This window comes from Excalfactoria chinensis, chromosome 1 (genome assembly GCF_039878825.1).
Source record: "Excalfactoria chinensis isolate bCotChi1 chromosome 1, bCotChi1.hap2, whole genome shotgun sequence".
NCBI lineage: Eukaryota > Metazoa > Chordata > Aves > Galliformes > Phasianidae > Excalfactoria > Excalfactoria chinensis.
Genome location: NC_092825.1, coordinates 19,881,895 through 19,898,961, shown reverse-complemented (window position 1 = coordinate 19,898,961; position 17,067 = coordinate 19,881,895). Strand labels below are relative to the sequence as shown.

Genomic DNA, 17,067 nt, shown 5'->3' with positions numbered 1-17,067 from the left:
CTCCCCATTATGTCTTCTCCTCTAGACCCTTGACCATCTTCCTTCTCCTTTGGATACTCTCCAATATCTTTATATTCTTCTCATATTGTGGTGCCCCAAACTGTACCCAGCACAGGAGGTGAGGCTGCACAGCACAGAACAGAGCAGGACTAGCCCTCCTCAGGCCCGGTGGCAGTGCTGGGCCTGGTGCACCCCTGGGAATAGTTGGCCCTTGCTGACAAACAGAACCCCTCACACCCCTTTTCTGCAGGGCTGCTCTCCAGCCTCTCACCCTGAGTTTGTCCATAGATTTACGGTTGCCCCATACCAGATGTGGAATCAGGCACTAACTCACTGGATTTTATAAAGTGATTTCCCAGTCCTCTGATCTGTCAAGATCTCTCTTGAAGGCCTTCTTAGCCCTAAAGAAAGTCAATAGCTCCTCCTAATTTATTTGGAAATAGCACTCCAATCAATAAAAATATACAATTAATTAGATGATCTTAATGAACTAGATTACCTAGACAAAGTTGATGATCTTACTGGTCCCTTCCAACCCAAAGTATCCTATGATTCTATGATTCAATTTAATCAGCTATTTAACAACACATAATAAAGAAGTGAGGTAACAAGTGTTTTCTACAACTGACGTATATCACAAATAATAATCAAGACTTTATGGCACGTAATTATGGCACTGAGTTGTAAAATATTTATGGTATATATCTCTTACTTGTGTTGGTGAGATAATTATAGAAGAAATGCATAAAGGTGCACTATTACTAGTGATGTAAAATGCCCAATGTCATGGAGCCTCCACAATGCACTTCTCATTACAAAAATAAGTAAAACAGACAGATATTTGAAATTGCTTTTGAAAAGGTCTTCCAAGTCCAGTGACACAGTTTGTACCTTTCATAAGCACCTGAACTCTCATCCCAGAGATTAATACATAGAATACAGGGTAGTTTAAACTATGGCATTGCTAAAAGGCCTCCAGAGTTTTTGTAATATAATACTGCATTGACTGAATGTATTCTGGCTTGTAAGAGTCCAGTATATACAGAATTAGCAGGGGTTATCAGTGATTTGAATCACTCTGATTTCATGTAGAAAAATTGTGAGCATGCAAGGAAGGTTAAAGTAGTTGTTTGCTGTAACATTTCATCTAAAGTTCAACTAATCTGCAGCAGTAGTTATTGATTTCTCTCACACCCTTTGGAGGCTCACCTAAAAATTCTGTTTCCTCACTTCCAGCCAAATAAGTGCCAAGATCAAGGTGGGAAGTTTTTACTTCAACCTGAAGATTATGGGGAGGAATAGAGTCTTGTTTTGCACAAGAGCAATTTGCCTGTGTTTAACGAACACAAATAATTTTGCCTGTATCTGCCCAGAAAGTGACGTAATGTATTTGCCCTTTGAGCATAGTCAGTATCCAGAAAAGCATCAACAAGATTTCTAGGGAGACTTCAAAAACCTAACCTCCAAAAACTTAAAAAAATTAAAATCAATATGCTGGGGAAAAGAAGAGTCCAAACACTCATTCTGCTCCAATATCACAGAATCTCAGAATTGTAGGAGTTGGAAGGGACCTCCAGAGATCATCAAGTCCAATCCCTGTGCCAAAGCAGGTTCCCTACACCAGGTTGCACATGTAGGTGTCCAGGCAGGTCTTGAATATCTTACGCAAAGGACCCCCTGACTCACATTTACTTATTCACTTCTATACTTGGACACAGCTGAGGACTTTGTTCTGGAATTAGAATGACATTACATGCATAAATTTACTTTCTTCTTCTACTCAAAACATTCCTTATTTGTATTGCTAAATTGTTTTGTCTAAGGATTAGTGGGTATTTCTCTTCCCTGAGGCAAATCTGATTTTAAAACAAACAAAACAAAAGCAGAACTACAAAAACACGCTATAAGACGCCTTATTTGTCTGAAACAACACTGACATCCAGAGGCTGACAAAGCTAATTGTAGGCTTGTAGGCCTTCCAAACCTTTTCCTTTCAGCAGAAGTCTTCAAAACCTTTTCTATATCAAGACTAAAAGAAACCTTTAAGACAAGCCAACCAGATTTCAAATCTGAACTGAAAAATCAGTAAGCACAGATGGAAAATAACATATTCACATTTTAATTTCAGGAGTAGCTTGGAACAGACAGAAGTACCTGACCAACCTTAAGAACATTCACAAATTACTTTTTCCTGTGTGTACACAACTGTAACAAATTTCCAGCTTCCCATTTGTTATAAAATGCCTTAATGTTCATTGTTACTTTTACTGAATATAACTTCAGCACATGTAAACTTTATTTAGTTATTTGTAAATTCAGAGTGGACACTGTGACATAAAGTGATATATTTATATTTTAATCTTACCTTCTATCATAAGCAAGGTATTTTCAGGACGCTGAAGCATTTCATAATGCTTTACAAAATGAATAGTTATTTTCCTTCCTTTCTCTTCTTGTGTAGTCCACATTACAGACTCATACCAGGACATACTCTGTAATTCTGGGTTTGGGGCAGTAGCTGCACAGCCTTGCAAGATGGAGTCAAAGGCATCTCCATCTGGAACTTCTTGCCTAGAACCATTTCCAAAATTAATAAGTAAACATAACAACCATCTAGCAAAAAGGAATGTAGAACTCTAAGTAAATGTTACAATGTAGTCACAAAACTTAAAAATACATAAAGGAACTAATTTTGTTGTTATATCAGTTAAGGTATTTAGAGTTATATAACAAATTATATACAAAGATAATTAATTTCCATTTTAACAAGCATTAAGTAACATATGCTTACTTATGCACAGAGGCAGCATAGCAGCATTGTTCAAACATATGCAAATTCATGGAAAAACAAATAAGAAATTTAAGGGATTTCAGGTAGGCTTTAAAAAAAACCCACAAAATCGCATACCACTGTAGTATAACTGAATGAGCACACAGGCTCATATAACATCCAGTGATATGAACATCCATGTTCCAGCCTATTTTACTTTGTGTAGCTCGGAGAAAGAATTAAAAACTGCAGTTTAACTTCACACATGGACTGTGAATGGAAAATCTGCAACTCTGTGTCACAGTTTCTTTCCTATCAGGTTAAGATGCATCACTCATATATTTTGTTTCACCCACAGAGAACTAACACAAGAAATTCAAAATTTACCAGTATTGTCAAAAACAGGCAAAGAGACAGCAGTTGGTACGGACAGGAAAAAAAATACAAACATTAGAATGTTTTCTCCTCAGACCTGTCTGAGCTCTCTTAACAATGTTAGGACACGGACGATGTTAATCATGGACAGTGTTAGAAGTAAAAGCTTGGGCTATTTCATAAAACACTGAGGGAAAGTAGATAGCAAATTTCAGAGTAGAGTAAAAAAGAACATAACAACAACTCCTGAAGCTTATGTTGATGATTTCTCTTTCAAATCCAGGAGCATCTGCTTTCACCATTGAGTATAACAGTTCTTGTGTGTGAAATGTGAACTCTGATATTGTTCTGCTGTAACTGTAAAACTAGCAAACAGAAAGTATTGATGAATCCCAACTTTTACTTCAAGAAAACAGCACTGTTCACAGAAGTCTTTACCTGTGTTTTTGGATCACTATTTTAAATGGGAAAACAATGGGCCTAATATAATAGGTCATTACCCCAATATACCCACTAAATTCTCCTATTTTCTATAGACTGTAGATTTACTGCACAGGCAGGAATTGAATGGTTTATGAACTAAAGGAAACAGAGAAGTCATAACCTCTTTGGTGTGGATATGCGAATTTAACTAGTTCCATTTATATCAATAACAGAGGAAAGCAAATGTTACTCTTATCTCCTCCTCCACAAAAAAAAAAAAAAAAAAAAAAAAAAAGGGCAAGAAGTAGCCAGTGAACTAGAAGGTCGTCAATCTCACCTCAGCCCCCCCTAAAATGACTGAGCAGCTAAATCTGGAAAACATTTCCAGGCATATGAAAGACAACAAAAATGTTTGAGGTAGTCAGCAAAGATTTATTGAGAAGTCATGCTTCATCAACATAATAGGCTTCTACGATGAAAAGACCAGTCTAGTAGATGAAGGGAGAACAGCAGATATTGCCTACCTGACTTTGGTAAGGTTTTTAATAATATCACCCATAAAGATCCTCACAAACAAGTAATTGAAGAATGGGCAAACAGCGAGGTTGCTGAGAGCTGGCTGAACAGCTAAGCCCAGAGGATGGTGATCAGTGGCGCCAAGGGTGCAAAATCTTAAATTGGCAAAGTATGTCATGGGTCAATATAGAGTACAATTCTGTTAGCCTCTTCATTAATGACCTAGAAGATGGGGTAGAGTGCAAATTTGAGATTAGCATATTTGCTGATATCTCAAAAGAGTGGCAGATATATCAGAGTTGTGCTGCCATCCAAAAGGACTTTCACAGGCTGGGAAAATGGTCTAACAGGAACCTCATGAAATTCAAGAAGTGCTGCATTTAGTCAGAAAATAACTCCATACACCAATACATTCTGGGGTCCAGCCAGCTGGAAAGCAGCTCTGCAGAAAAGGACCTGGGGGTCCTGGCTGAACACCAACTTGAACACGAGCCAGCAGTGTGCCCTTACCACAAAGAAGGCTAATGGTACCCTGGGCTGCTACAAATTATCACCTACAGGTTGAGGTATGCGATCCTTCCCTTCTACACCACACTGATGAGGCCACACCTGGAGCGCTCTGTCCACTTCTCAGCACCCCAGTACAGGAGAGACATGGAGATACTGGAAAGAACCCAACAAAGGGCCAAAAGAAAATTAAGGGACTGAAGCATTTTTCCTATAAAAAAAGACTAAGAGAGCTGGAAACTTTCTGGAGAAGGTTCACATACGAATAATCTAAAAGCTGAAAGGAAGACAGAGTCAGGCTCTTTTCAGTTGTGCTCAAGGAGATGATGAAGACAAACTGAAACACAGCAGATTCTATCTGAATATCAGGAAACAGTTTACTGTGCAGGTAACTGAGTAACTGAACTGGCTGCCTAGAAGGACTGTGGAATATCCTTCCTTGGATATGCTTAAAAGCATATAACATAAAAAAATGCATATAATCCACATAGCCCTGCTTAAGCATGGGGCTTGGACCAGATGACCTCAAGAAGTCCCTTCCTGTTTCAACTATTTTGCTATTTAGAGGGAAGTCTTCAGTGAAAGTCTGAAAAACAAAAGTACATCACTCTGAAGGACTTTATGTATAATGAGTTGAATGCACCTTACTTCATAACATGTTAAAGGTTCAAACTCTCACTCAATTTTGTTCAGTCAAGCTCCTGCTAAATATGCTAAAACAACTCTTTGCCACAGCAAAACATGTAGGGAGAAGAGATGAACCCAAATCGTATTTTCTTCCCTGTCCTCTTAACTTACATATTCTCACGTATTTTCACCTAATGCATACAGTGGAGAAAAGAGAAACAAAATTTCTGGAAAATAATTGCAAGTAGTCCAATTATTGCAGCAGGATGGTAGTACGAGTAAGAAATATGCTAATTGAAGTCTTACAAAACTTTCTGGTTTAAAGTCTGTCCTATTTCTGTGGCAAAAAGAAGGCAGTAATTTGTAGAAGGAGTGGAAATTCAAATGGAAAATGTGACAAGTCAAGAATACATAAAAAGTCAAATAAAATAGTAAGATAGGTACATAGCTCATAAGGAAAAAAATCCTGTCTATTCTATAGGCTTATATAGAGTTGGCAAATGTATCCAAAGAAGTGACAGAAATGGCAGAGATAGTAATTACTTTCTCTTAATACACGGTAATAAAGATCAGTTACTTGAATGCTGTGAAGAAAATTTAGCAATTTTCACATTAGCAACCAAGACAACGCAATAACATCTGACAAAGAGAAATACTGTTAAAGCAGCAAACATGCTACTTTGCACCCAGAGCACTAAGAGAAGGCTAGCAGGGGCATTTTGTTGGCTCGGTAATTTGCATCTAATAAAACCTGATTATACAAAAAGATTTCAAATGGATAGGAGAATGCTAAAATGTCATCACCTAAAGAAGAAAATAGTTTACACTAGTAGCTATAAAACTGTTTCCCTAGAGCTTATGCGAGGCTAAGCCAGGCAAAATAGTGATTCTGGATTCAGATGATCATTAATAGCACTAAAATGCATATTATTCGATAAGTTAATCAAAATAAGGCTAAAACAAACTTTCCCTCACTATTAGCAGAAATTCTCAGGTGAAATTATTTAAGAAAGCATTATTTGTCACAACGAGAAACTACATCACCTGATAAAATGGGTAAGTGAACTTATTCAAGTTAGAAAAAAGACCAAAAAGCTAAAGTGAATGGTATTGTTCTTATATTTCTGGACCAGGATAAGGTATCTTCTCTGGAAGACTCACTTTAGTCAAAGATATTTTATTAATTAATGCAGATCATAATTTGGAGACTATCACAGCTTTTTTCATATCCTATTTTAAAACTGCACAACAGAAACAAGTACTTAATGCAGTGTTAGTCTGGGAAAAAATTCACTATCAAATTTGAAAATTAAGAGAAATTGCTTTGAAAGCACTCAAAGGATTCTGCAAATGCACACCAGCTGATGATTTCAAATTTTCTTATTACCATTAAGATCCAAACCTCTGCTTGAAATGAAATACATTTAAACGATTTAAATGCAGCTTGTTTTACACAAAAAGAGGATGAAAATACAGACAACCTAAAACATGTACAACAATTTATAGATTACTTTTATTACCTAGAATACTTACAAAGTATTGCATTTGGAACAGTGAAGTTTAACAGACTGATAAAGCTTCCGGGGTTTAAAGGATCTCAGCTTTGCTCTAATGCGATACTGTTGAGGAGCACTGCTGTTCAGAACAGTTTTCAGCATCGTGTTACTCATATCCTGATGATCCGTCAATACTGCAAAATAACGAAAAAGCCAAACATAACTATTAAATAATATCTGGAATATGGGGAATCATCAGCACAGATAAGCATTTTCCCTTAATTCCTGCTTTTTCTCCTCAGCTGCAGCCTCAGTTTTATTAATACAACATGCTACTTCAGCCTTTAAGTAAAATCATAAGAAGCTGTGGGATCATGGTACTTCAGGGTGTAGAAATTCAATGTATAGAAATAACCACATGTAAATAAAAATCGAAATATGCTTTATTCCTTTATAAATGAAAACAATCCATAAACTTGTAAGATTCTAATGTTATAATAGTTCTTATATAATAGGAGTAAGTAATGGATATTACTTCAACATTTGAGCTGATGTCTCAACAAGTAATTTTTATTCTAGTAAAAATAAAATTTACTGTGACAATAAAATATTTCCTACCTGTAGCAGATAATTGCTGACATCTCTGTAATGGTGATTCAAGATCTGAAATCAAGAAGGAATTATTTTCCTTCTTTGTGCCTTTATCATGTAGAAACACAAAACCAGATAAACAGACAGGCGCACACACAAAACAAAAAGCTGAACAACAGAGAATGGAAATCCTAATAACATATGGAAATAATACATAAAAGAAAAGCACGTAGGAGACAAATATCAGATGACAAGAGCTATTATGTTTTGGGTAGGAATTAGTGCATATATTAAATAGCAACACCCATGAAAATAAACACTTTTGGACTGTATACAGTGACTAACTGCTAATAGCAAGCGTACTTCTACAGACTTTCTGGACAATACAGATTTCATAAATAAATAAATAAATAAATAAATAAAAGGATTGCCTAGTCCCTTCTTTGAACAGCCTCTACTACACATATAGAGAACAGCAAATCTGTGCAAAAATCTCAAAATATTTTACTGATGCCTAAGTAATGCAGTATTTTAAAAGCCAGAAACAAAGGCACTGACTATATCCCAGCTTCAGATTTAAGATAAAAAATACCATTTAAAAAGCGATACTGAGCCTGGAGAACTGTCCCTGTGCTATTACACTTCCATGGTGTTTCACTGCGAAACTCTGCCCCTACCATAACTTTTCCATCCAATGGCTTTAGAATTGATCCTAAGCTGCTAGAAGCTGTTTAGGAGTACTTTCAGTGTCTGTCTTTGAGGAAACCTCCTTTAGAGTAAGGAAGTTATGACACTCCATGTTATGATCTGATACAGTACATTTAAGGACACTGTTTAATAATTTATTCACTCCCTCTCAGGAAAATATTTCTTGCTATATGCAAAATGCTTCTGCTGCAAGATAAATACAGTTATGTCAATGTCTGGTTTAATAATAAAAAACAATTCCCTAAAGTCTTGTCCAAGTAACATCACACACTTGTTTTGACCATATGTAAAGCTCGACTATATTATTCCTACATACATATATGTTAAAGAAGAGCAACTGAACTTTTAATTACTTTTACCTGTATAATTGTCAAAAGTGTCACCTAATTCCAGTGAAGACATGCTTTCCATATTCTGACTGTCTGTCAGGTCCACACATTCTAAGAACCTAAAAATAAACAGCAACACATTTTCATAGTCTAGTGAAGACTTTTATACACAGACAGAGATATGAAACTACATATAAATGAAACTTATGATTTATCAACACGCAGGTAAAGTGTCCAGACAAATTCTTCAGCAGGGACAAAAAATTCAACTGAATCAGAAGCTGCAAGAAGAACATATAGTAATGATGCAGGCAACAGTCTCCTTTCCAAAGCACTTCTGGAATTTCAAATACGATATAGTGCCAAAAGAAATCTGTACTGCTGGAAACAGAATTCACAACAAAGAAATACCTTTTCTTTGTGGATAAATTCAGCTTGACAAAGTAATTATATGCACATGCTTAAAACATCCTCTAATCATTTGTTTGATCATCTTCTAAAAGTTGTGTCACTACGAAAGAGTGTATTATTGTGCCCCGGATTTATTATTATAGCACTATAAAATAAAACCTTAATTTTCCATTTGAAATATTAGCTTTCATTTACTTATCCTCCCAAATACCTATTCTTCATCTTGACAGCGATAAAGGCATATTCTGTTCCAGAGTTCCCAGTTCTTATATCCATTTCCAATTCTGAACTACACAGTTATAACTGTTTTCCAGAATCATCTAGGAAAAAATATATAGAACTTACGTTTTTAGTTCCTCAACATCTGGGTTATTTTCTGGTAAGACTCCTATTCCTCGACCATAACAGGTGCCGCCATGAAGATGAAATTCTATATGTGATGATATATCTTCATTTGTAGCACTTGCTTGTTTCGTATGAATACTGTAAATTCTCAGAAAACTTCCTATCTTAAAGAGAAAACAAAGATTTGATAACACAAAGTTAGATACCTTCAAAATTCATAATGCTCTGTTTTCACAGAATTACAGAATAGCTGAGGTTGGTAGGGATTTCTGGACATTGTTTGGACCAAACTCACTGCTCAAAGCAGAGTTAACTTAAGCAGGTCACTAGAGGCCTCATCCAGCTGGACTTTGAATATTTTCTAACATGAAGACTCAGGATGACCTATGTATTCCGCTTTATCAGACAACATTAATGACAGCAAAGGCTGCATTCAGAACCAGTGTAAGTATTATTGCAAAATCTGATTCTCAAACAATCTTAGGAACATAGACTAAGGAAACCAATGTATCCCTTTTCTGAGGGCATAATTTGTCTACTAAATTCACTATTCAACCTTCAAGAGACTGATGTGCTGTAATATTCCCAGGTACGATGAACACTCAGCAATTTACCTCATGTCCATCATCATGCACAGCATTCTGCTTAGGTGCACATACACATCCGGGTACACACATTTATCAACCATCTCTCACTTTTACACTACAGGTAACATTTTTCAGTGTCAGAACAAAAGGATGTGTGCTGGAAATTTAGAGATTTTGACACTATCCACAACTCTCAGATGTACTTCTCAGGAACATGGAGTATATCCTTCCTGTTTTGCTTAGTTGTTTTGTGTTCTCTCTAAAAGTTTTGCCAAGTTACACAAAGGGACTTATGTTACCTTACACAAATACCTATTCAGAAGGAAATTAAGGAGTGGTGAACACTGAATATAACTTCACAATGTGCTTTTATTTCAAAATCTCACTCCCTTTGTCTCTCCAACTGCCATCCCCCCTCCAAAAATCCCCAAACCAATGTTCTAGAGGTAGATAATCAGGAGACTGAATTATATTGTTAATTTACCCCTTATGTGGTATAAAGGCCTTTGAAACAAATTTACTAGCACCCAAATAATTTTTTTAAAGCACAATCAAAGATTCAGCTGGTAGATGGCAAGTTATATTCAATAACCTGGATTTACTTTTGCTTTAAGTATCTTTTAAATAGCACTATATAAATGATAAATTATTTTAAATTGACTTCCATTAGCATTAATATTACAGCAACCAGTCTGTTAAGACTCATTTCAGATTCAGCTCTCTCTTTAGATACACTAACAGCCAGTGACAGAGCAACCTTAATCTGCAGTAACTGAAGAAGTGTGCTTATTGGACTGGATTGGCCAGGTCATAAAGATTACATGTAGACATGCACATGGATGCACAAAATCAGATAAAGCAGCATCTTGATTCTTGAATCCTCTCCTGTATCACAGAACAGCCTATGATTATATAATACTGGTATCAAACTACTTGTTCAAACAATAATTACATTTGAAAAAGGTAGCATATTTTGAAATTCAGGCACTTGGGTCATAGAAAGTGCACTTGGCTTTCAGCATGGAGTTTTAATTGATATGCACTAGTAAAGAGCTGCTCATTTTGTTCATTCAAAGCATCACACTCACTTCACACAACTTGTCCTTCGTATTTTCCACAACCACTTAAATTACTTGTGACAGACTGGTAGCATCAGTGTTCCACTAACAGGTTAGAAATGAGGTGCTCACGTCGTCTCCCACTCAACAGACAAAAAAAGCCTACTGTCACATTACAGAGCGTCACATCATTGACCTTTTATCAAATGTTCCCTTTTGATATATACTTAGAAAACTTATTTTGTTCCTCCTGTCTTAACCATGATATGAAACAATCCACTTTTCAGTTCTCTAACACATTACGTTATTAGAGTAGATACTACATGTCTACTCTAAACTCAATCAAGAAACTTAAAACACACAAACTTTCTGCAGGAAATAACGTAGTGGACTTAGCATGCATTTGACGCCATAACTGAACTGAAGCCATTTTGCAGTAACTGAATCCATATCCAGCATTATGTTCATTGTAACAAAAGGGCTTTTGACTATGACTCAGACATGCTACTGAATGCCATTATGTCATCTTAATTCATCCTGAAACACAAGCATTCCTTACAGTTGTATCAATACAGAAATGAACAACATTTCTGGCATTCCCTGTATTTTTTAAGCCCTCCTTTCCTTCTTATTGCTAACCTTCAACGGAAGCAAACAAGCATGTAAGAAGGCCTGCTGATATCAACAGGAAAACTTCAACATTTAGGCGGTGGTTATGAGACTTTTTAGACACTGAATACACAGAAATGTAAGGGATAGACAACATAACACGAAACAAATGACTATTACAAATGTTTTTGGATAAAGAGCCTTAGCTCCTAGCTAAGTTCTGTTTATAAAATAACCCTATGTCAAACTTCTTTCAGAAAGCAATTTAAGGGGTAGCCCAACAATAATGCCCCCCCTATTTTACTATACAGGTAGATGTTTGTGGAACGGCAGTAGAGGACAAACCATCCTGACAATATCCAGATACACTTTGTTGCCATGTGAAAGATGGCACCAGAGGGACAGCCTGACAAATAGTGTCTGACATGGAAGTACGTATGAAGCAAAGATGTGTCACTGAATTCCTCCATATGGAAAAAATTGCACCCAGTGACATTCATCAACACTTGTTGAATACTTATGGAGACTAAACAGTGGACATGAGCACAGTGAAGTGACTTTCAGCAGTGGCAACAGTGACAGTGGGCCACAAAACAGTGCTGTTGTGCTCTCTGTATCTGCTGCAATTTCCAAGGAAATAAACAGGAGGCAGCACTTTTGGAGTGACCTATGTATATGTGATTAGAAAAAAGGCTGCTATATTTGAAGATCATTTTCTTTCAGAAGCACCTTATGAAAAAATTAAGTATTTAATATTGGTGATTACATGCACAAACATAAAACATTACTTATGGCTGAGAAGATCCAAGAATTCAAAAAACATAAAATGCTGGGTTTGCCTTCTAAAATTGCATGCCGAAATGAATGCAAAAAGTAATGTTTCAGTACAACATTTAGCTTCCCAAGATGCACGATCAATACAGAAATATTACTTTCTCCATCCATATTTTATTAAATCACTTCTGAAGGCACTATTATTTTTATGTATTTTAATATCGCTCACAACTGTATTACAAAGATACATTATAGTCAGCACTGTCAAATACTGAAAAAGTCAGGAAGGTCTAAATGCAAACACCAAGGAATGGATCTGACAGACCCGTGTTTTCCATAAATTCCTAGAGGGGGCAGCATTGCTCACCTTTAACAGCAGCAAGCAACTGTTGAGGGTATTACAGATAAAACATTACTGCATATCTGTTGTTTACTGAATGCCTGCAGATCACAGAGTACACTGCATACTTGTCTGAGATCAAATTATAATCTAAATTAAAGCAAAATCTATGATTTACAGAGTCATCACTAAAATCTACTACAAAAGGAACTCAAATTATTTGACTTGACAGCAATTCTATTTATGAACTGCCTGCCTACTTCAGAGAAAATCTATTTCAAACGAAACCAAAACAGTAAGAAAAAAATATGGCAGTACCACAAAATATAGCAGTAATGATACCCTATTTGCAGGACAATTCAAAAGCAACTGCTTTAAAACTAGGTATCAAAGCTAGGGAAAATTAAAAAACAAGTTGCATACACAGTTCCCTGTAGCTATTCAGCTTAAAAAAACAAACAAACAAAAAAACAAAAACAAACAAACAAACTAACTAACTAACAAAAAAACTTTTTAGCATAGCAAATTCTCACTATTTCTTCAAAACAAAGGACTGCATTTACATTTAGCACTGGTGATTTCTGGAAAGCGTTTTGTCATGGCAGCTAAATGCTGATGCTTTGTTACAAGTGTCCATCCAGAGCTTGTCTTTATGCATAGGTATCACATAATTTCATCTGAACTGATTTTTATACATGTTTTATGGCAGATATTCAAGATGATTTCTTTGTGATCATTTCATCCTATCAGCAGTTCAATTTCACTAATTGTGCACTTCTTGCATACAACAGGAAGCACACAAACTGTAATCGGATGCAGCCCTTCACATCCAAGGAATACCATCAACTTAAATCCATGCAAAGGACTGTGAAATTTCTGGGGAATCTGGGTTGAATATTTTTTTTTTTTGTTGTTGTTCTTTTTGAGTACAAAGACAGAAGTAAAGAAAATACCACAGACAGGTCACAGAAATGCCACCCAGGCCTGAAAAATACAAGCTAGATATCACATGTATGAGAACTGCTGAATACGACCTGAACCACTGATTCATCACCTGAGGCAAGTACTGAGTCAGCCATGGGAACTCAGGTGAAGGCAATTCAGCTGTGTGACCTGAAGGGGTGGAGTCTGGCTGCACCTCTCCTAGACCCTATTTAATATCTGACTGCCAGTGAGGAAGGATATCTCTCTGGAGATTGCTCCTTTGTGAAGTTTTTTTCTGTGAGCCCAGGACACGGGTGAGTATTTTCATTTATTTTCAATTATTCCTTTCCAATGTGTTAACTAACGTGATTTCTAGCTGTACAATCTGTAGCTACCAGCCTAACCACACCACTCTCTATATTTGTTGATTATACATCACAGCTATGCACCTTTAAGGCACAGGTTAGAAACGGGACTCCGTTACTAGAAAAGAAAATAAGACTTCTTAGTCCAAAGCACCATCAAAAAAGACTCGAGACTCTATACAGCTGGAGGAACAGCAGAAAGTCTGCACCTGAACATATAGAACATTAAATACTGTCATGAAACTATAAAGACCAGGAACTTTAGGAATGCTCATTTATATTATGCTAACCAGAAAATGTGTGGTAAAACAAAATTAGCAATAGTAAAGCATGAGAGGAATGCTTAGTACCACATATTACTGAATGAATGACTGTGCATGAAGGAAATCTCTAACTAGACTCCTACTGCGCACTGATGGATGGGTCTCTGACACTCATTGTGACACTCAGTATCACAGAATCATAGAATGGTTTGGATGGAAAGGACCTTAAAGATTACCTAGCACCAACCCTCGAGCCACTGGCAGGGTTACCATCCACTAGATAAGATATCTAGCTAAATACCACCAGTGGAGAAGTACATATCACAGATGTAATTTTTAAGTAGTATATAGTAAAGTCTGCATGAATCCTGAGAATTTCTGGAAATACAGGAATAAAAAAGACAGAAGATTAACAAAGACCTACAGGGAGGATCCTAGAAAAATGGGAAAGCCTCATGCACTGAAAGTGCACAGGATAGGGTCTGGAAAAAGCAGCAAACACCATTATCTCTGCTTAGCTGTAGCTCTATTATTGCCTTTTTGGCCCAGGAAATAATCTACTTCAGAGAGATGAGATTTCTGAAATTTTCAGTTGTGTTTTGCTAAGGCAGCAAATGCTGAAAAGTCACAACTTTTATTAGCCTGAAGGGAGACCAGTAACAGGTGATAAAAAGTCTACTTGCAGTATCAACTGTAGCATACCTTTAAAGAGACTTTAACAAATGATTGCTTTCTGACACTGTGCTCTAGGATTTACTATCAACTGACTATAATATATAAACCAGTTTTCTACTCTGTGCATTGGTTATTTACAATGTTCTTGTCTGAGCATGTAACCTACAGATACAATTTTAATGTAAGAACAAATAATTCAGATTGATTGTTTTTTTTCCGCCCTTCTGCAGACTGAAAAACTGCATAAAGTGTATTGTTGCTACATAAAACTTCATTTCAGAAGTGCAACTGTCACTGCAAATGGTACAACATGGGAGTGTAACCTAACAGTTCCTCAACAACACACAATAAAAAGGCAATTCTAAGTTACATTCAAATGCAGAAGAGATGGCTTGAAAACAGAGCAATTTTATTGTTTCTGAAACAATAAACTGGCAAAACATTCAGTACGCAGTTCCTGTCCACACTATTCTTGTGTTCACACTCACAAGGTGGGCATGGATGCCGTAAATTCCTACCAGTTTAATATTGCACAAAAATGATTTTCTAAAAATCTTTGTATAACACAACTCTGACTGAAATAAAATAATACACAGTTAAAAGAGTACTTTAGTTATGCTTTCTTGCAACACCATATGATTTTCACTAGTATTTAAAAATAAACCTTTTACTATATTCAATTTTATGAGCCAGTTCAGCAATTTGTCTTTAGATTTTTTTTTTTTTCTGTGAAATAAGATGAATTGCCAAAATTGTAACCTGAACTCAGTAAATCTTTCTGAAGTTCAATGATTCCGGTATCATTTTTTTTTCTTCAATAACTCTATGAGGCCAATCCACTAACGAGTGGAAACAAACAAAAAACCCACATGAAAACATGAATATTTTAAGACTTTCACAGTTTATGTGAGTGAAAATACCACAGCTGTGGAGAAAAACAGAGCCTGTGCTGCTGAGTGGGTCAGGTAAGGTTCCTGAACAGTTTCCTTTCACATCAAAGCCTCAGCTATACTATGGAATATCCAACAGAAGCACGGATACTTCATAGTTAAGGAAGAACACGTAAGATTGGGGGGAAAAAATAAAAAAGAATTGATGAAAAACTCCCATGTTGCACATAATCAACAGGAATTCCTGAATATAATAATTAAAATTTGTAACGCTAAGTATTACCATTTTCCTCCTCCATTTTTGTAGAATGGTTTAGGTTGGAAGGGACCTTAGGGATCATCGAGCTCCAAACCCCAGCTAAAAGCAGAGTTAGAACCCATTAGATCAGGCTGCCCAATGCCTCGTTCAACCTGACCACGAACACACCTTTAGTGATGGGGCACCCACAGCTTCTCAGAGCAGGCTGTGCTGGTGCCTCTCTTTTAGTTTAAAACCACTCCTCCTTGTCCTATCGCTATCCGATGTGTAAAAAATTGGTCTCCCTCCTGTTTATAAGCTCTCAAGTACTGGAAAGCTACAATGAGGTCTCCCCAGAGCCTTCTCCAAGTCCACTGATGGCATCAATCCACCACAGAAGACCAAGAGATTGGTTAGGCTAGTGAAGTTATGTTGGCTATCATGGATCACTTCCTCACCTCTTGAGTACTTTAACATCACTTCCACGAGGATCTGCTCCATGCTTTTCCAGGCAGAGATGTGAGGCACACCAGCCCGTATTTCCTGGGGTCTTCCTTTCTCTTTCTTACAAGTGGGAGTGATGTTTCCCTTTTGCCAGTCATGAGGGACTTTGCCTGACAGCCATGACTTTTTAAGTATGATAGAGAGCGGTTTAGCAAACACAACAGCAAGTTCCTTCAGAACCCTGGAGATATATGCCATTCAGACCCAGACTTGTATACGTTCTGCCTCACGAGGGAGTCTCCAGCTGAGTCCTCAAAATCATGAATTCAGCCATGGCATGGTCACTACAGCTCAGACTCCCTCCAATCTTAACTTTTTAAATTATCTCCTCTGTGAAATACACTGCTTCACTAGAAAATCAGCATTTATACATAAAGTAAACGAAAGCAGTTAATAAAACAAAAATTCTGGAAGATGACCTGTACATAATGCACAGATTACAAATTACTTCCATGAGTAATTTTTGTTACTAATTTTTACACAAATGCAAGTTATTTTGCTGTCTGTTATTTACTTATGATTGGGCACTATATGTCAAATTGATTTCATGTTGATAGCCCCTGCCTAAGAAACGTCTACCAAGTACCTTTATTTTGCAGCAAATGCTGTTTTAAAAACTATGCTTGGGTACAGAAGACATAAAATTAAAGATGTATTTTTGGCTAATTTGCTGTATTTAGAAGCAAGATGGCAGTATTGCTGAAGATCAAATGTTTAATTATGTTGTTTTCTCTACCTAAGC

The 17,067-nt window shown here is 36.6% G+C and overlaps 1 protein-coding gene across 2 annotated transcripts in view; it reads right to left on the bottom strand.

The window, feature by feature from the left end:
- Positions 1-17,067, bottom strand: part of POT1 (protection of telomeres 1) — a 62,810-nt gene that overhangs the window by 9,594 nt on the left and 36,149 nt on the right. For both annotated transcript variants that reach the window (XM_072340940.1, XM_072340946.1), the window contains 5 exons: positions 9,099-9,262; positions 8,373-8,461; positions 7,333-7,377; positions 6,752-6,908; positions 2,366-2,571 (listed from right to left, as the gene is read on the bottom strand). In XM_072340940.1, coding sequence (XP_072197041.1) covers positions 2,366-2,571; positions 6,752-6,908; positions 7,333-7,377; positions 8,373-8,461; positions 9,099-9,262 — 661 coding nt within the window. The remainder of the gene's footprint in view (positions 1-2,365; positions 2,572-6,751; positions 6,909-7,332; positions 7,378-8,372; positions 8,462-9,098; positions 9,263-17,067) is intronic.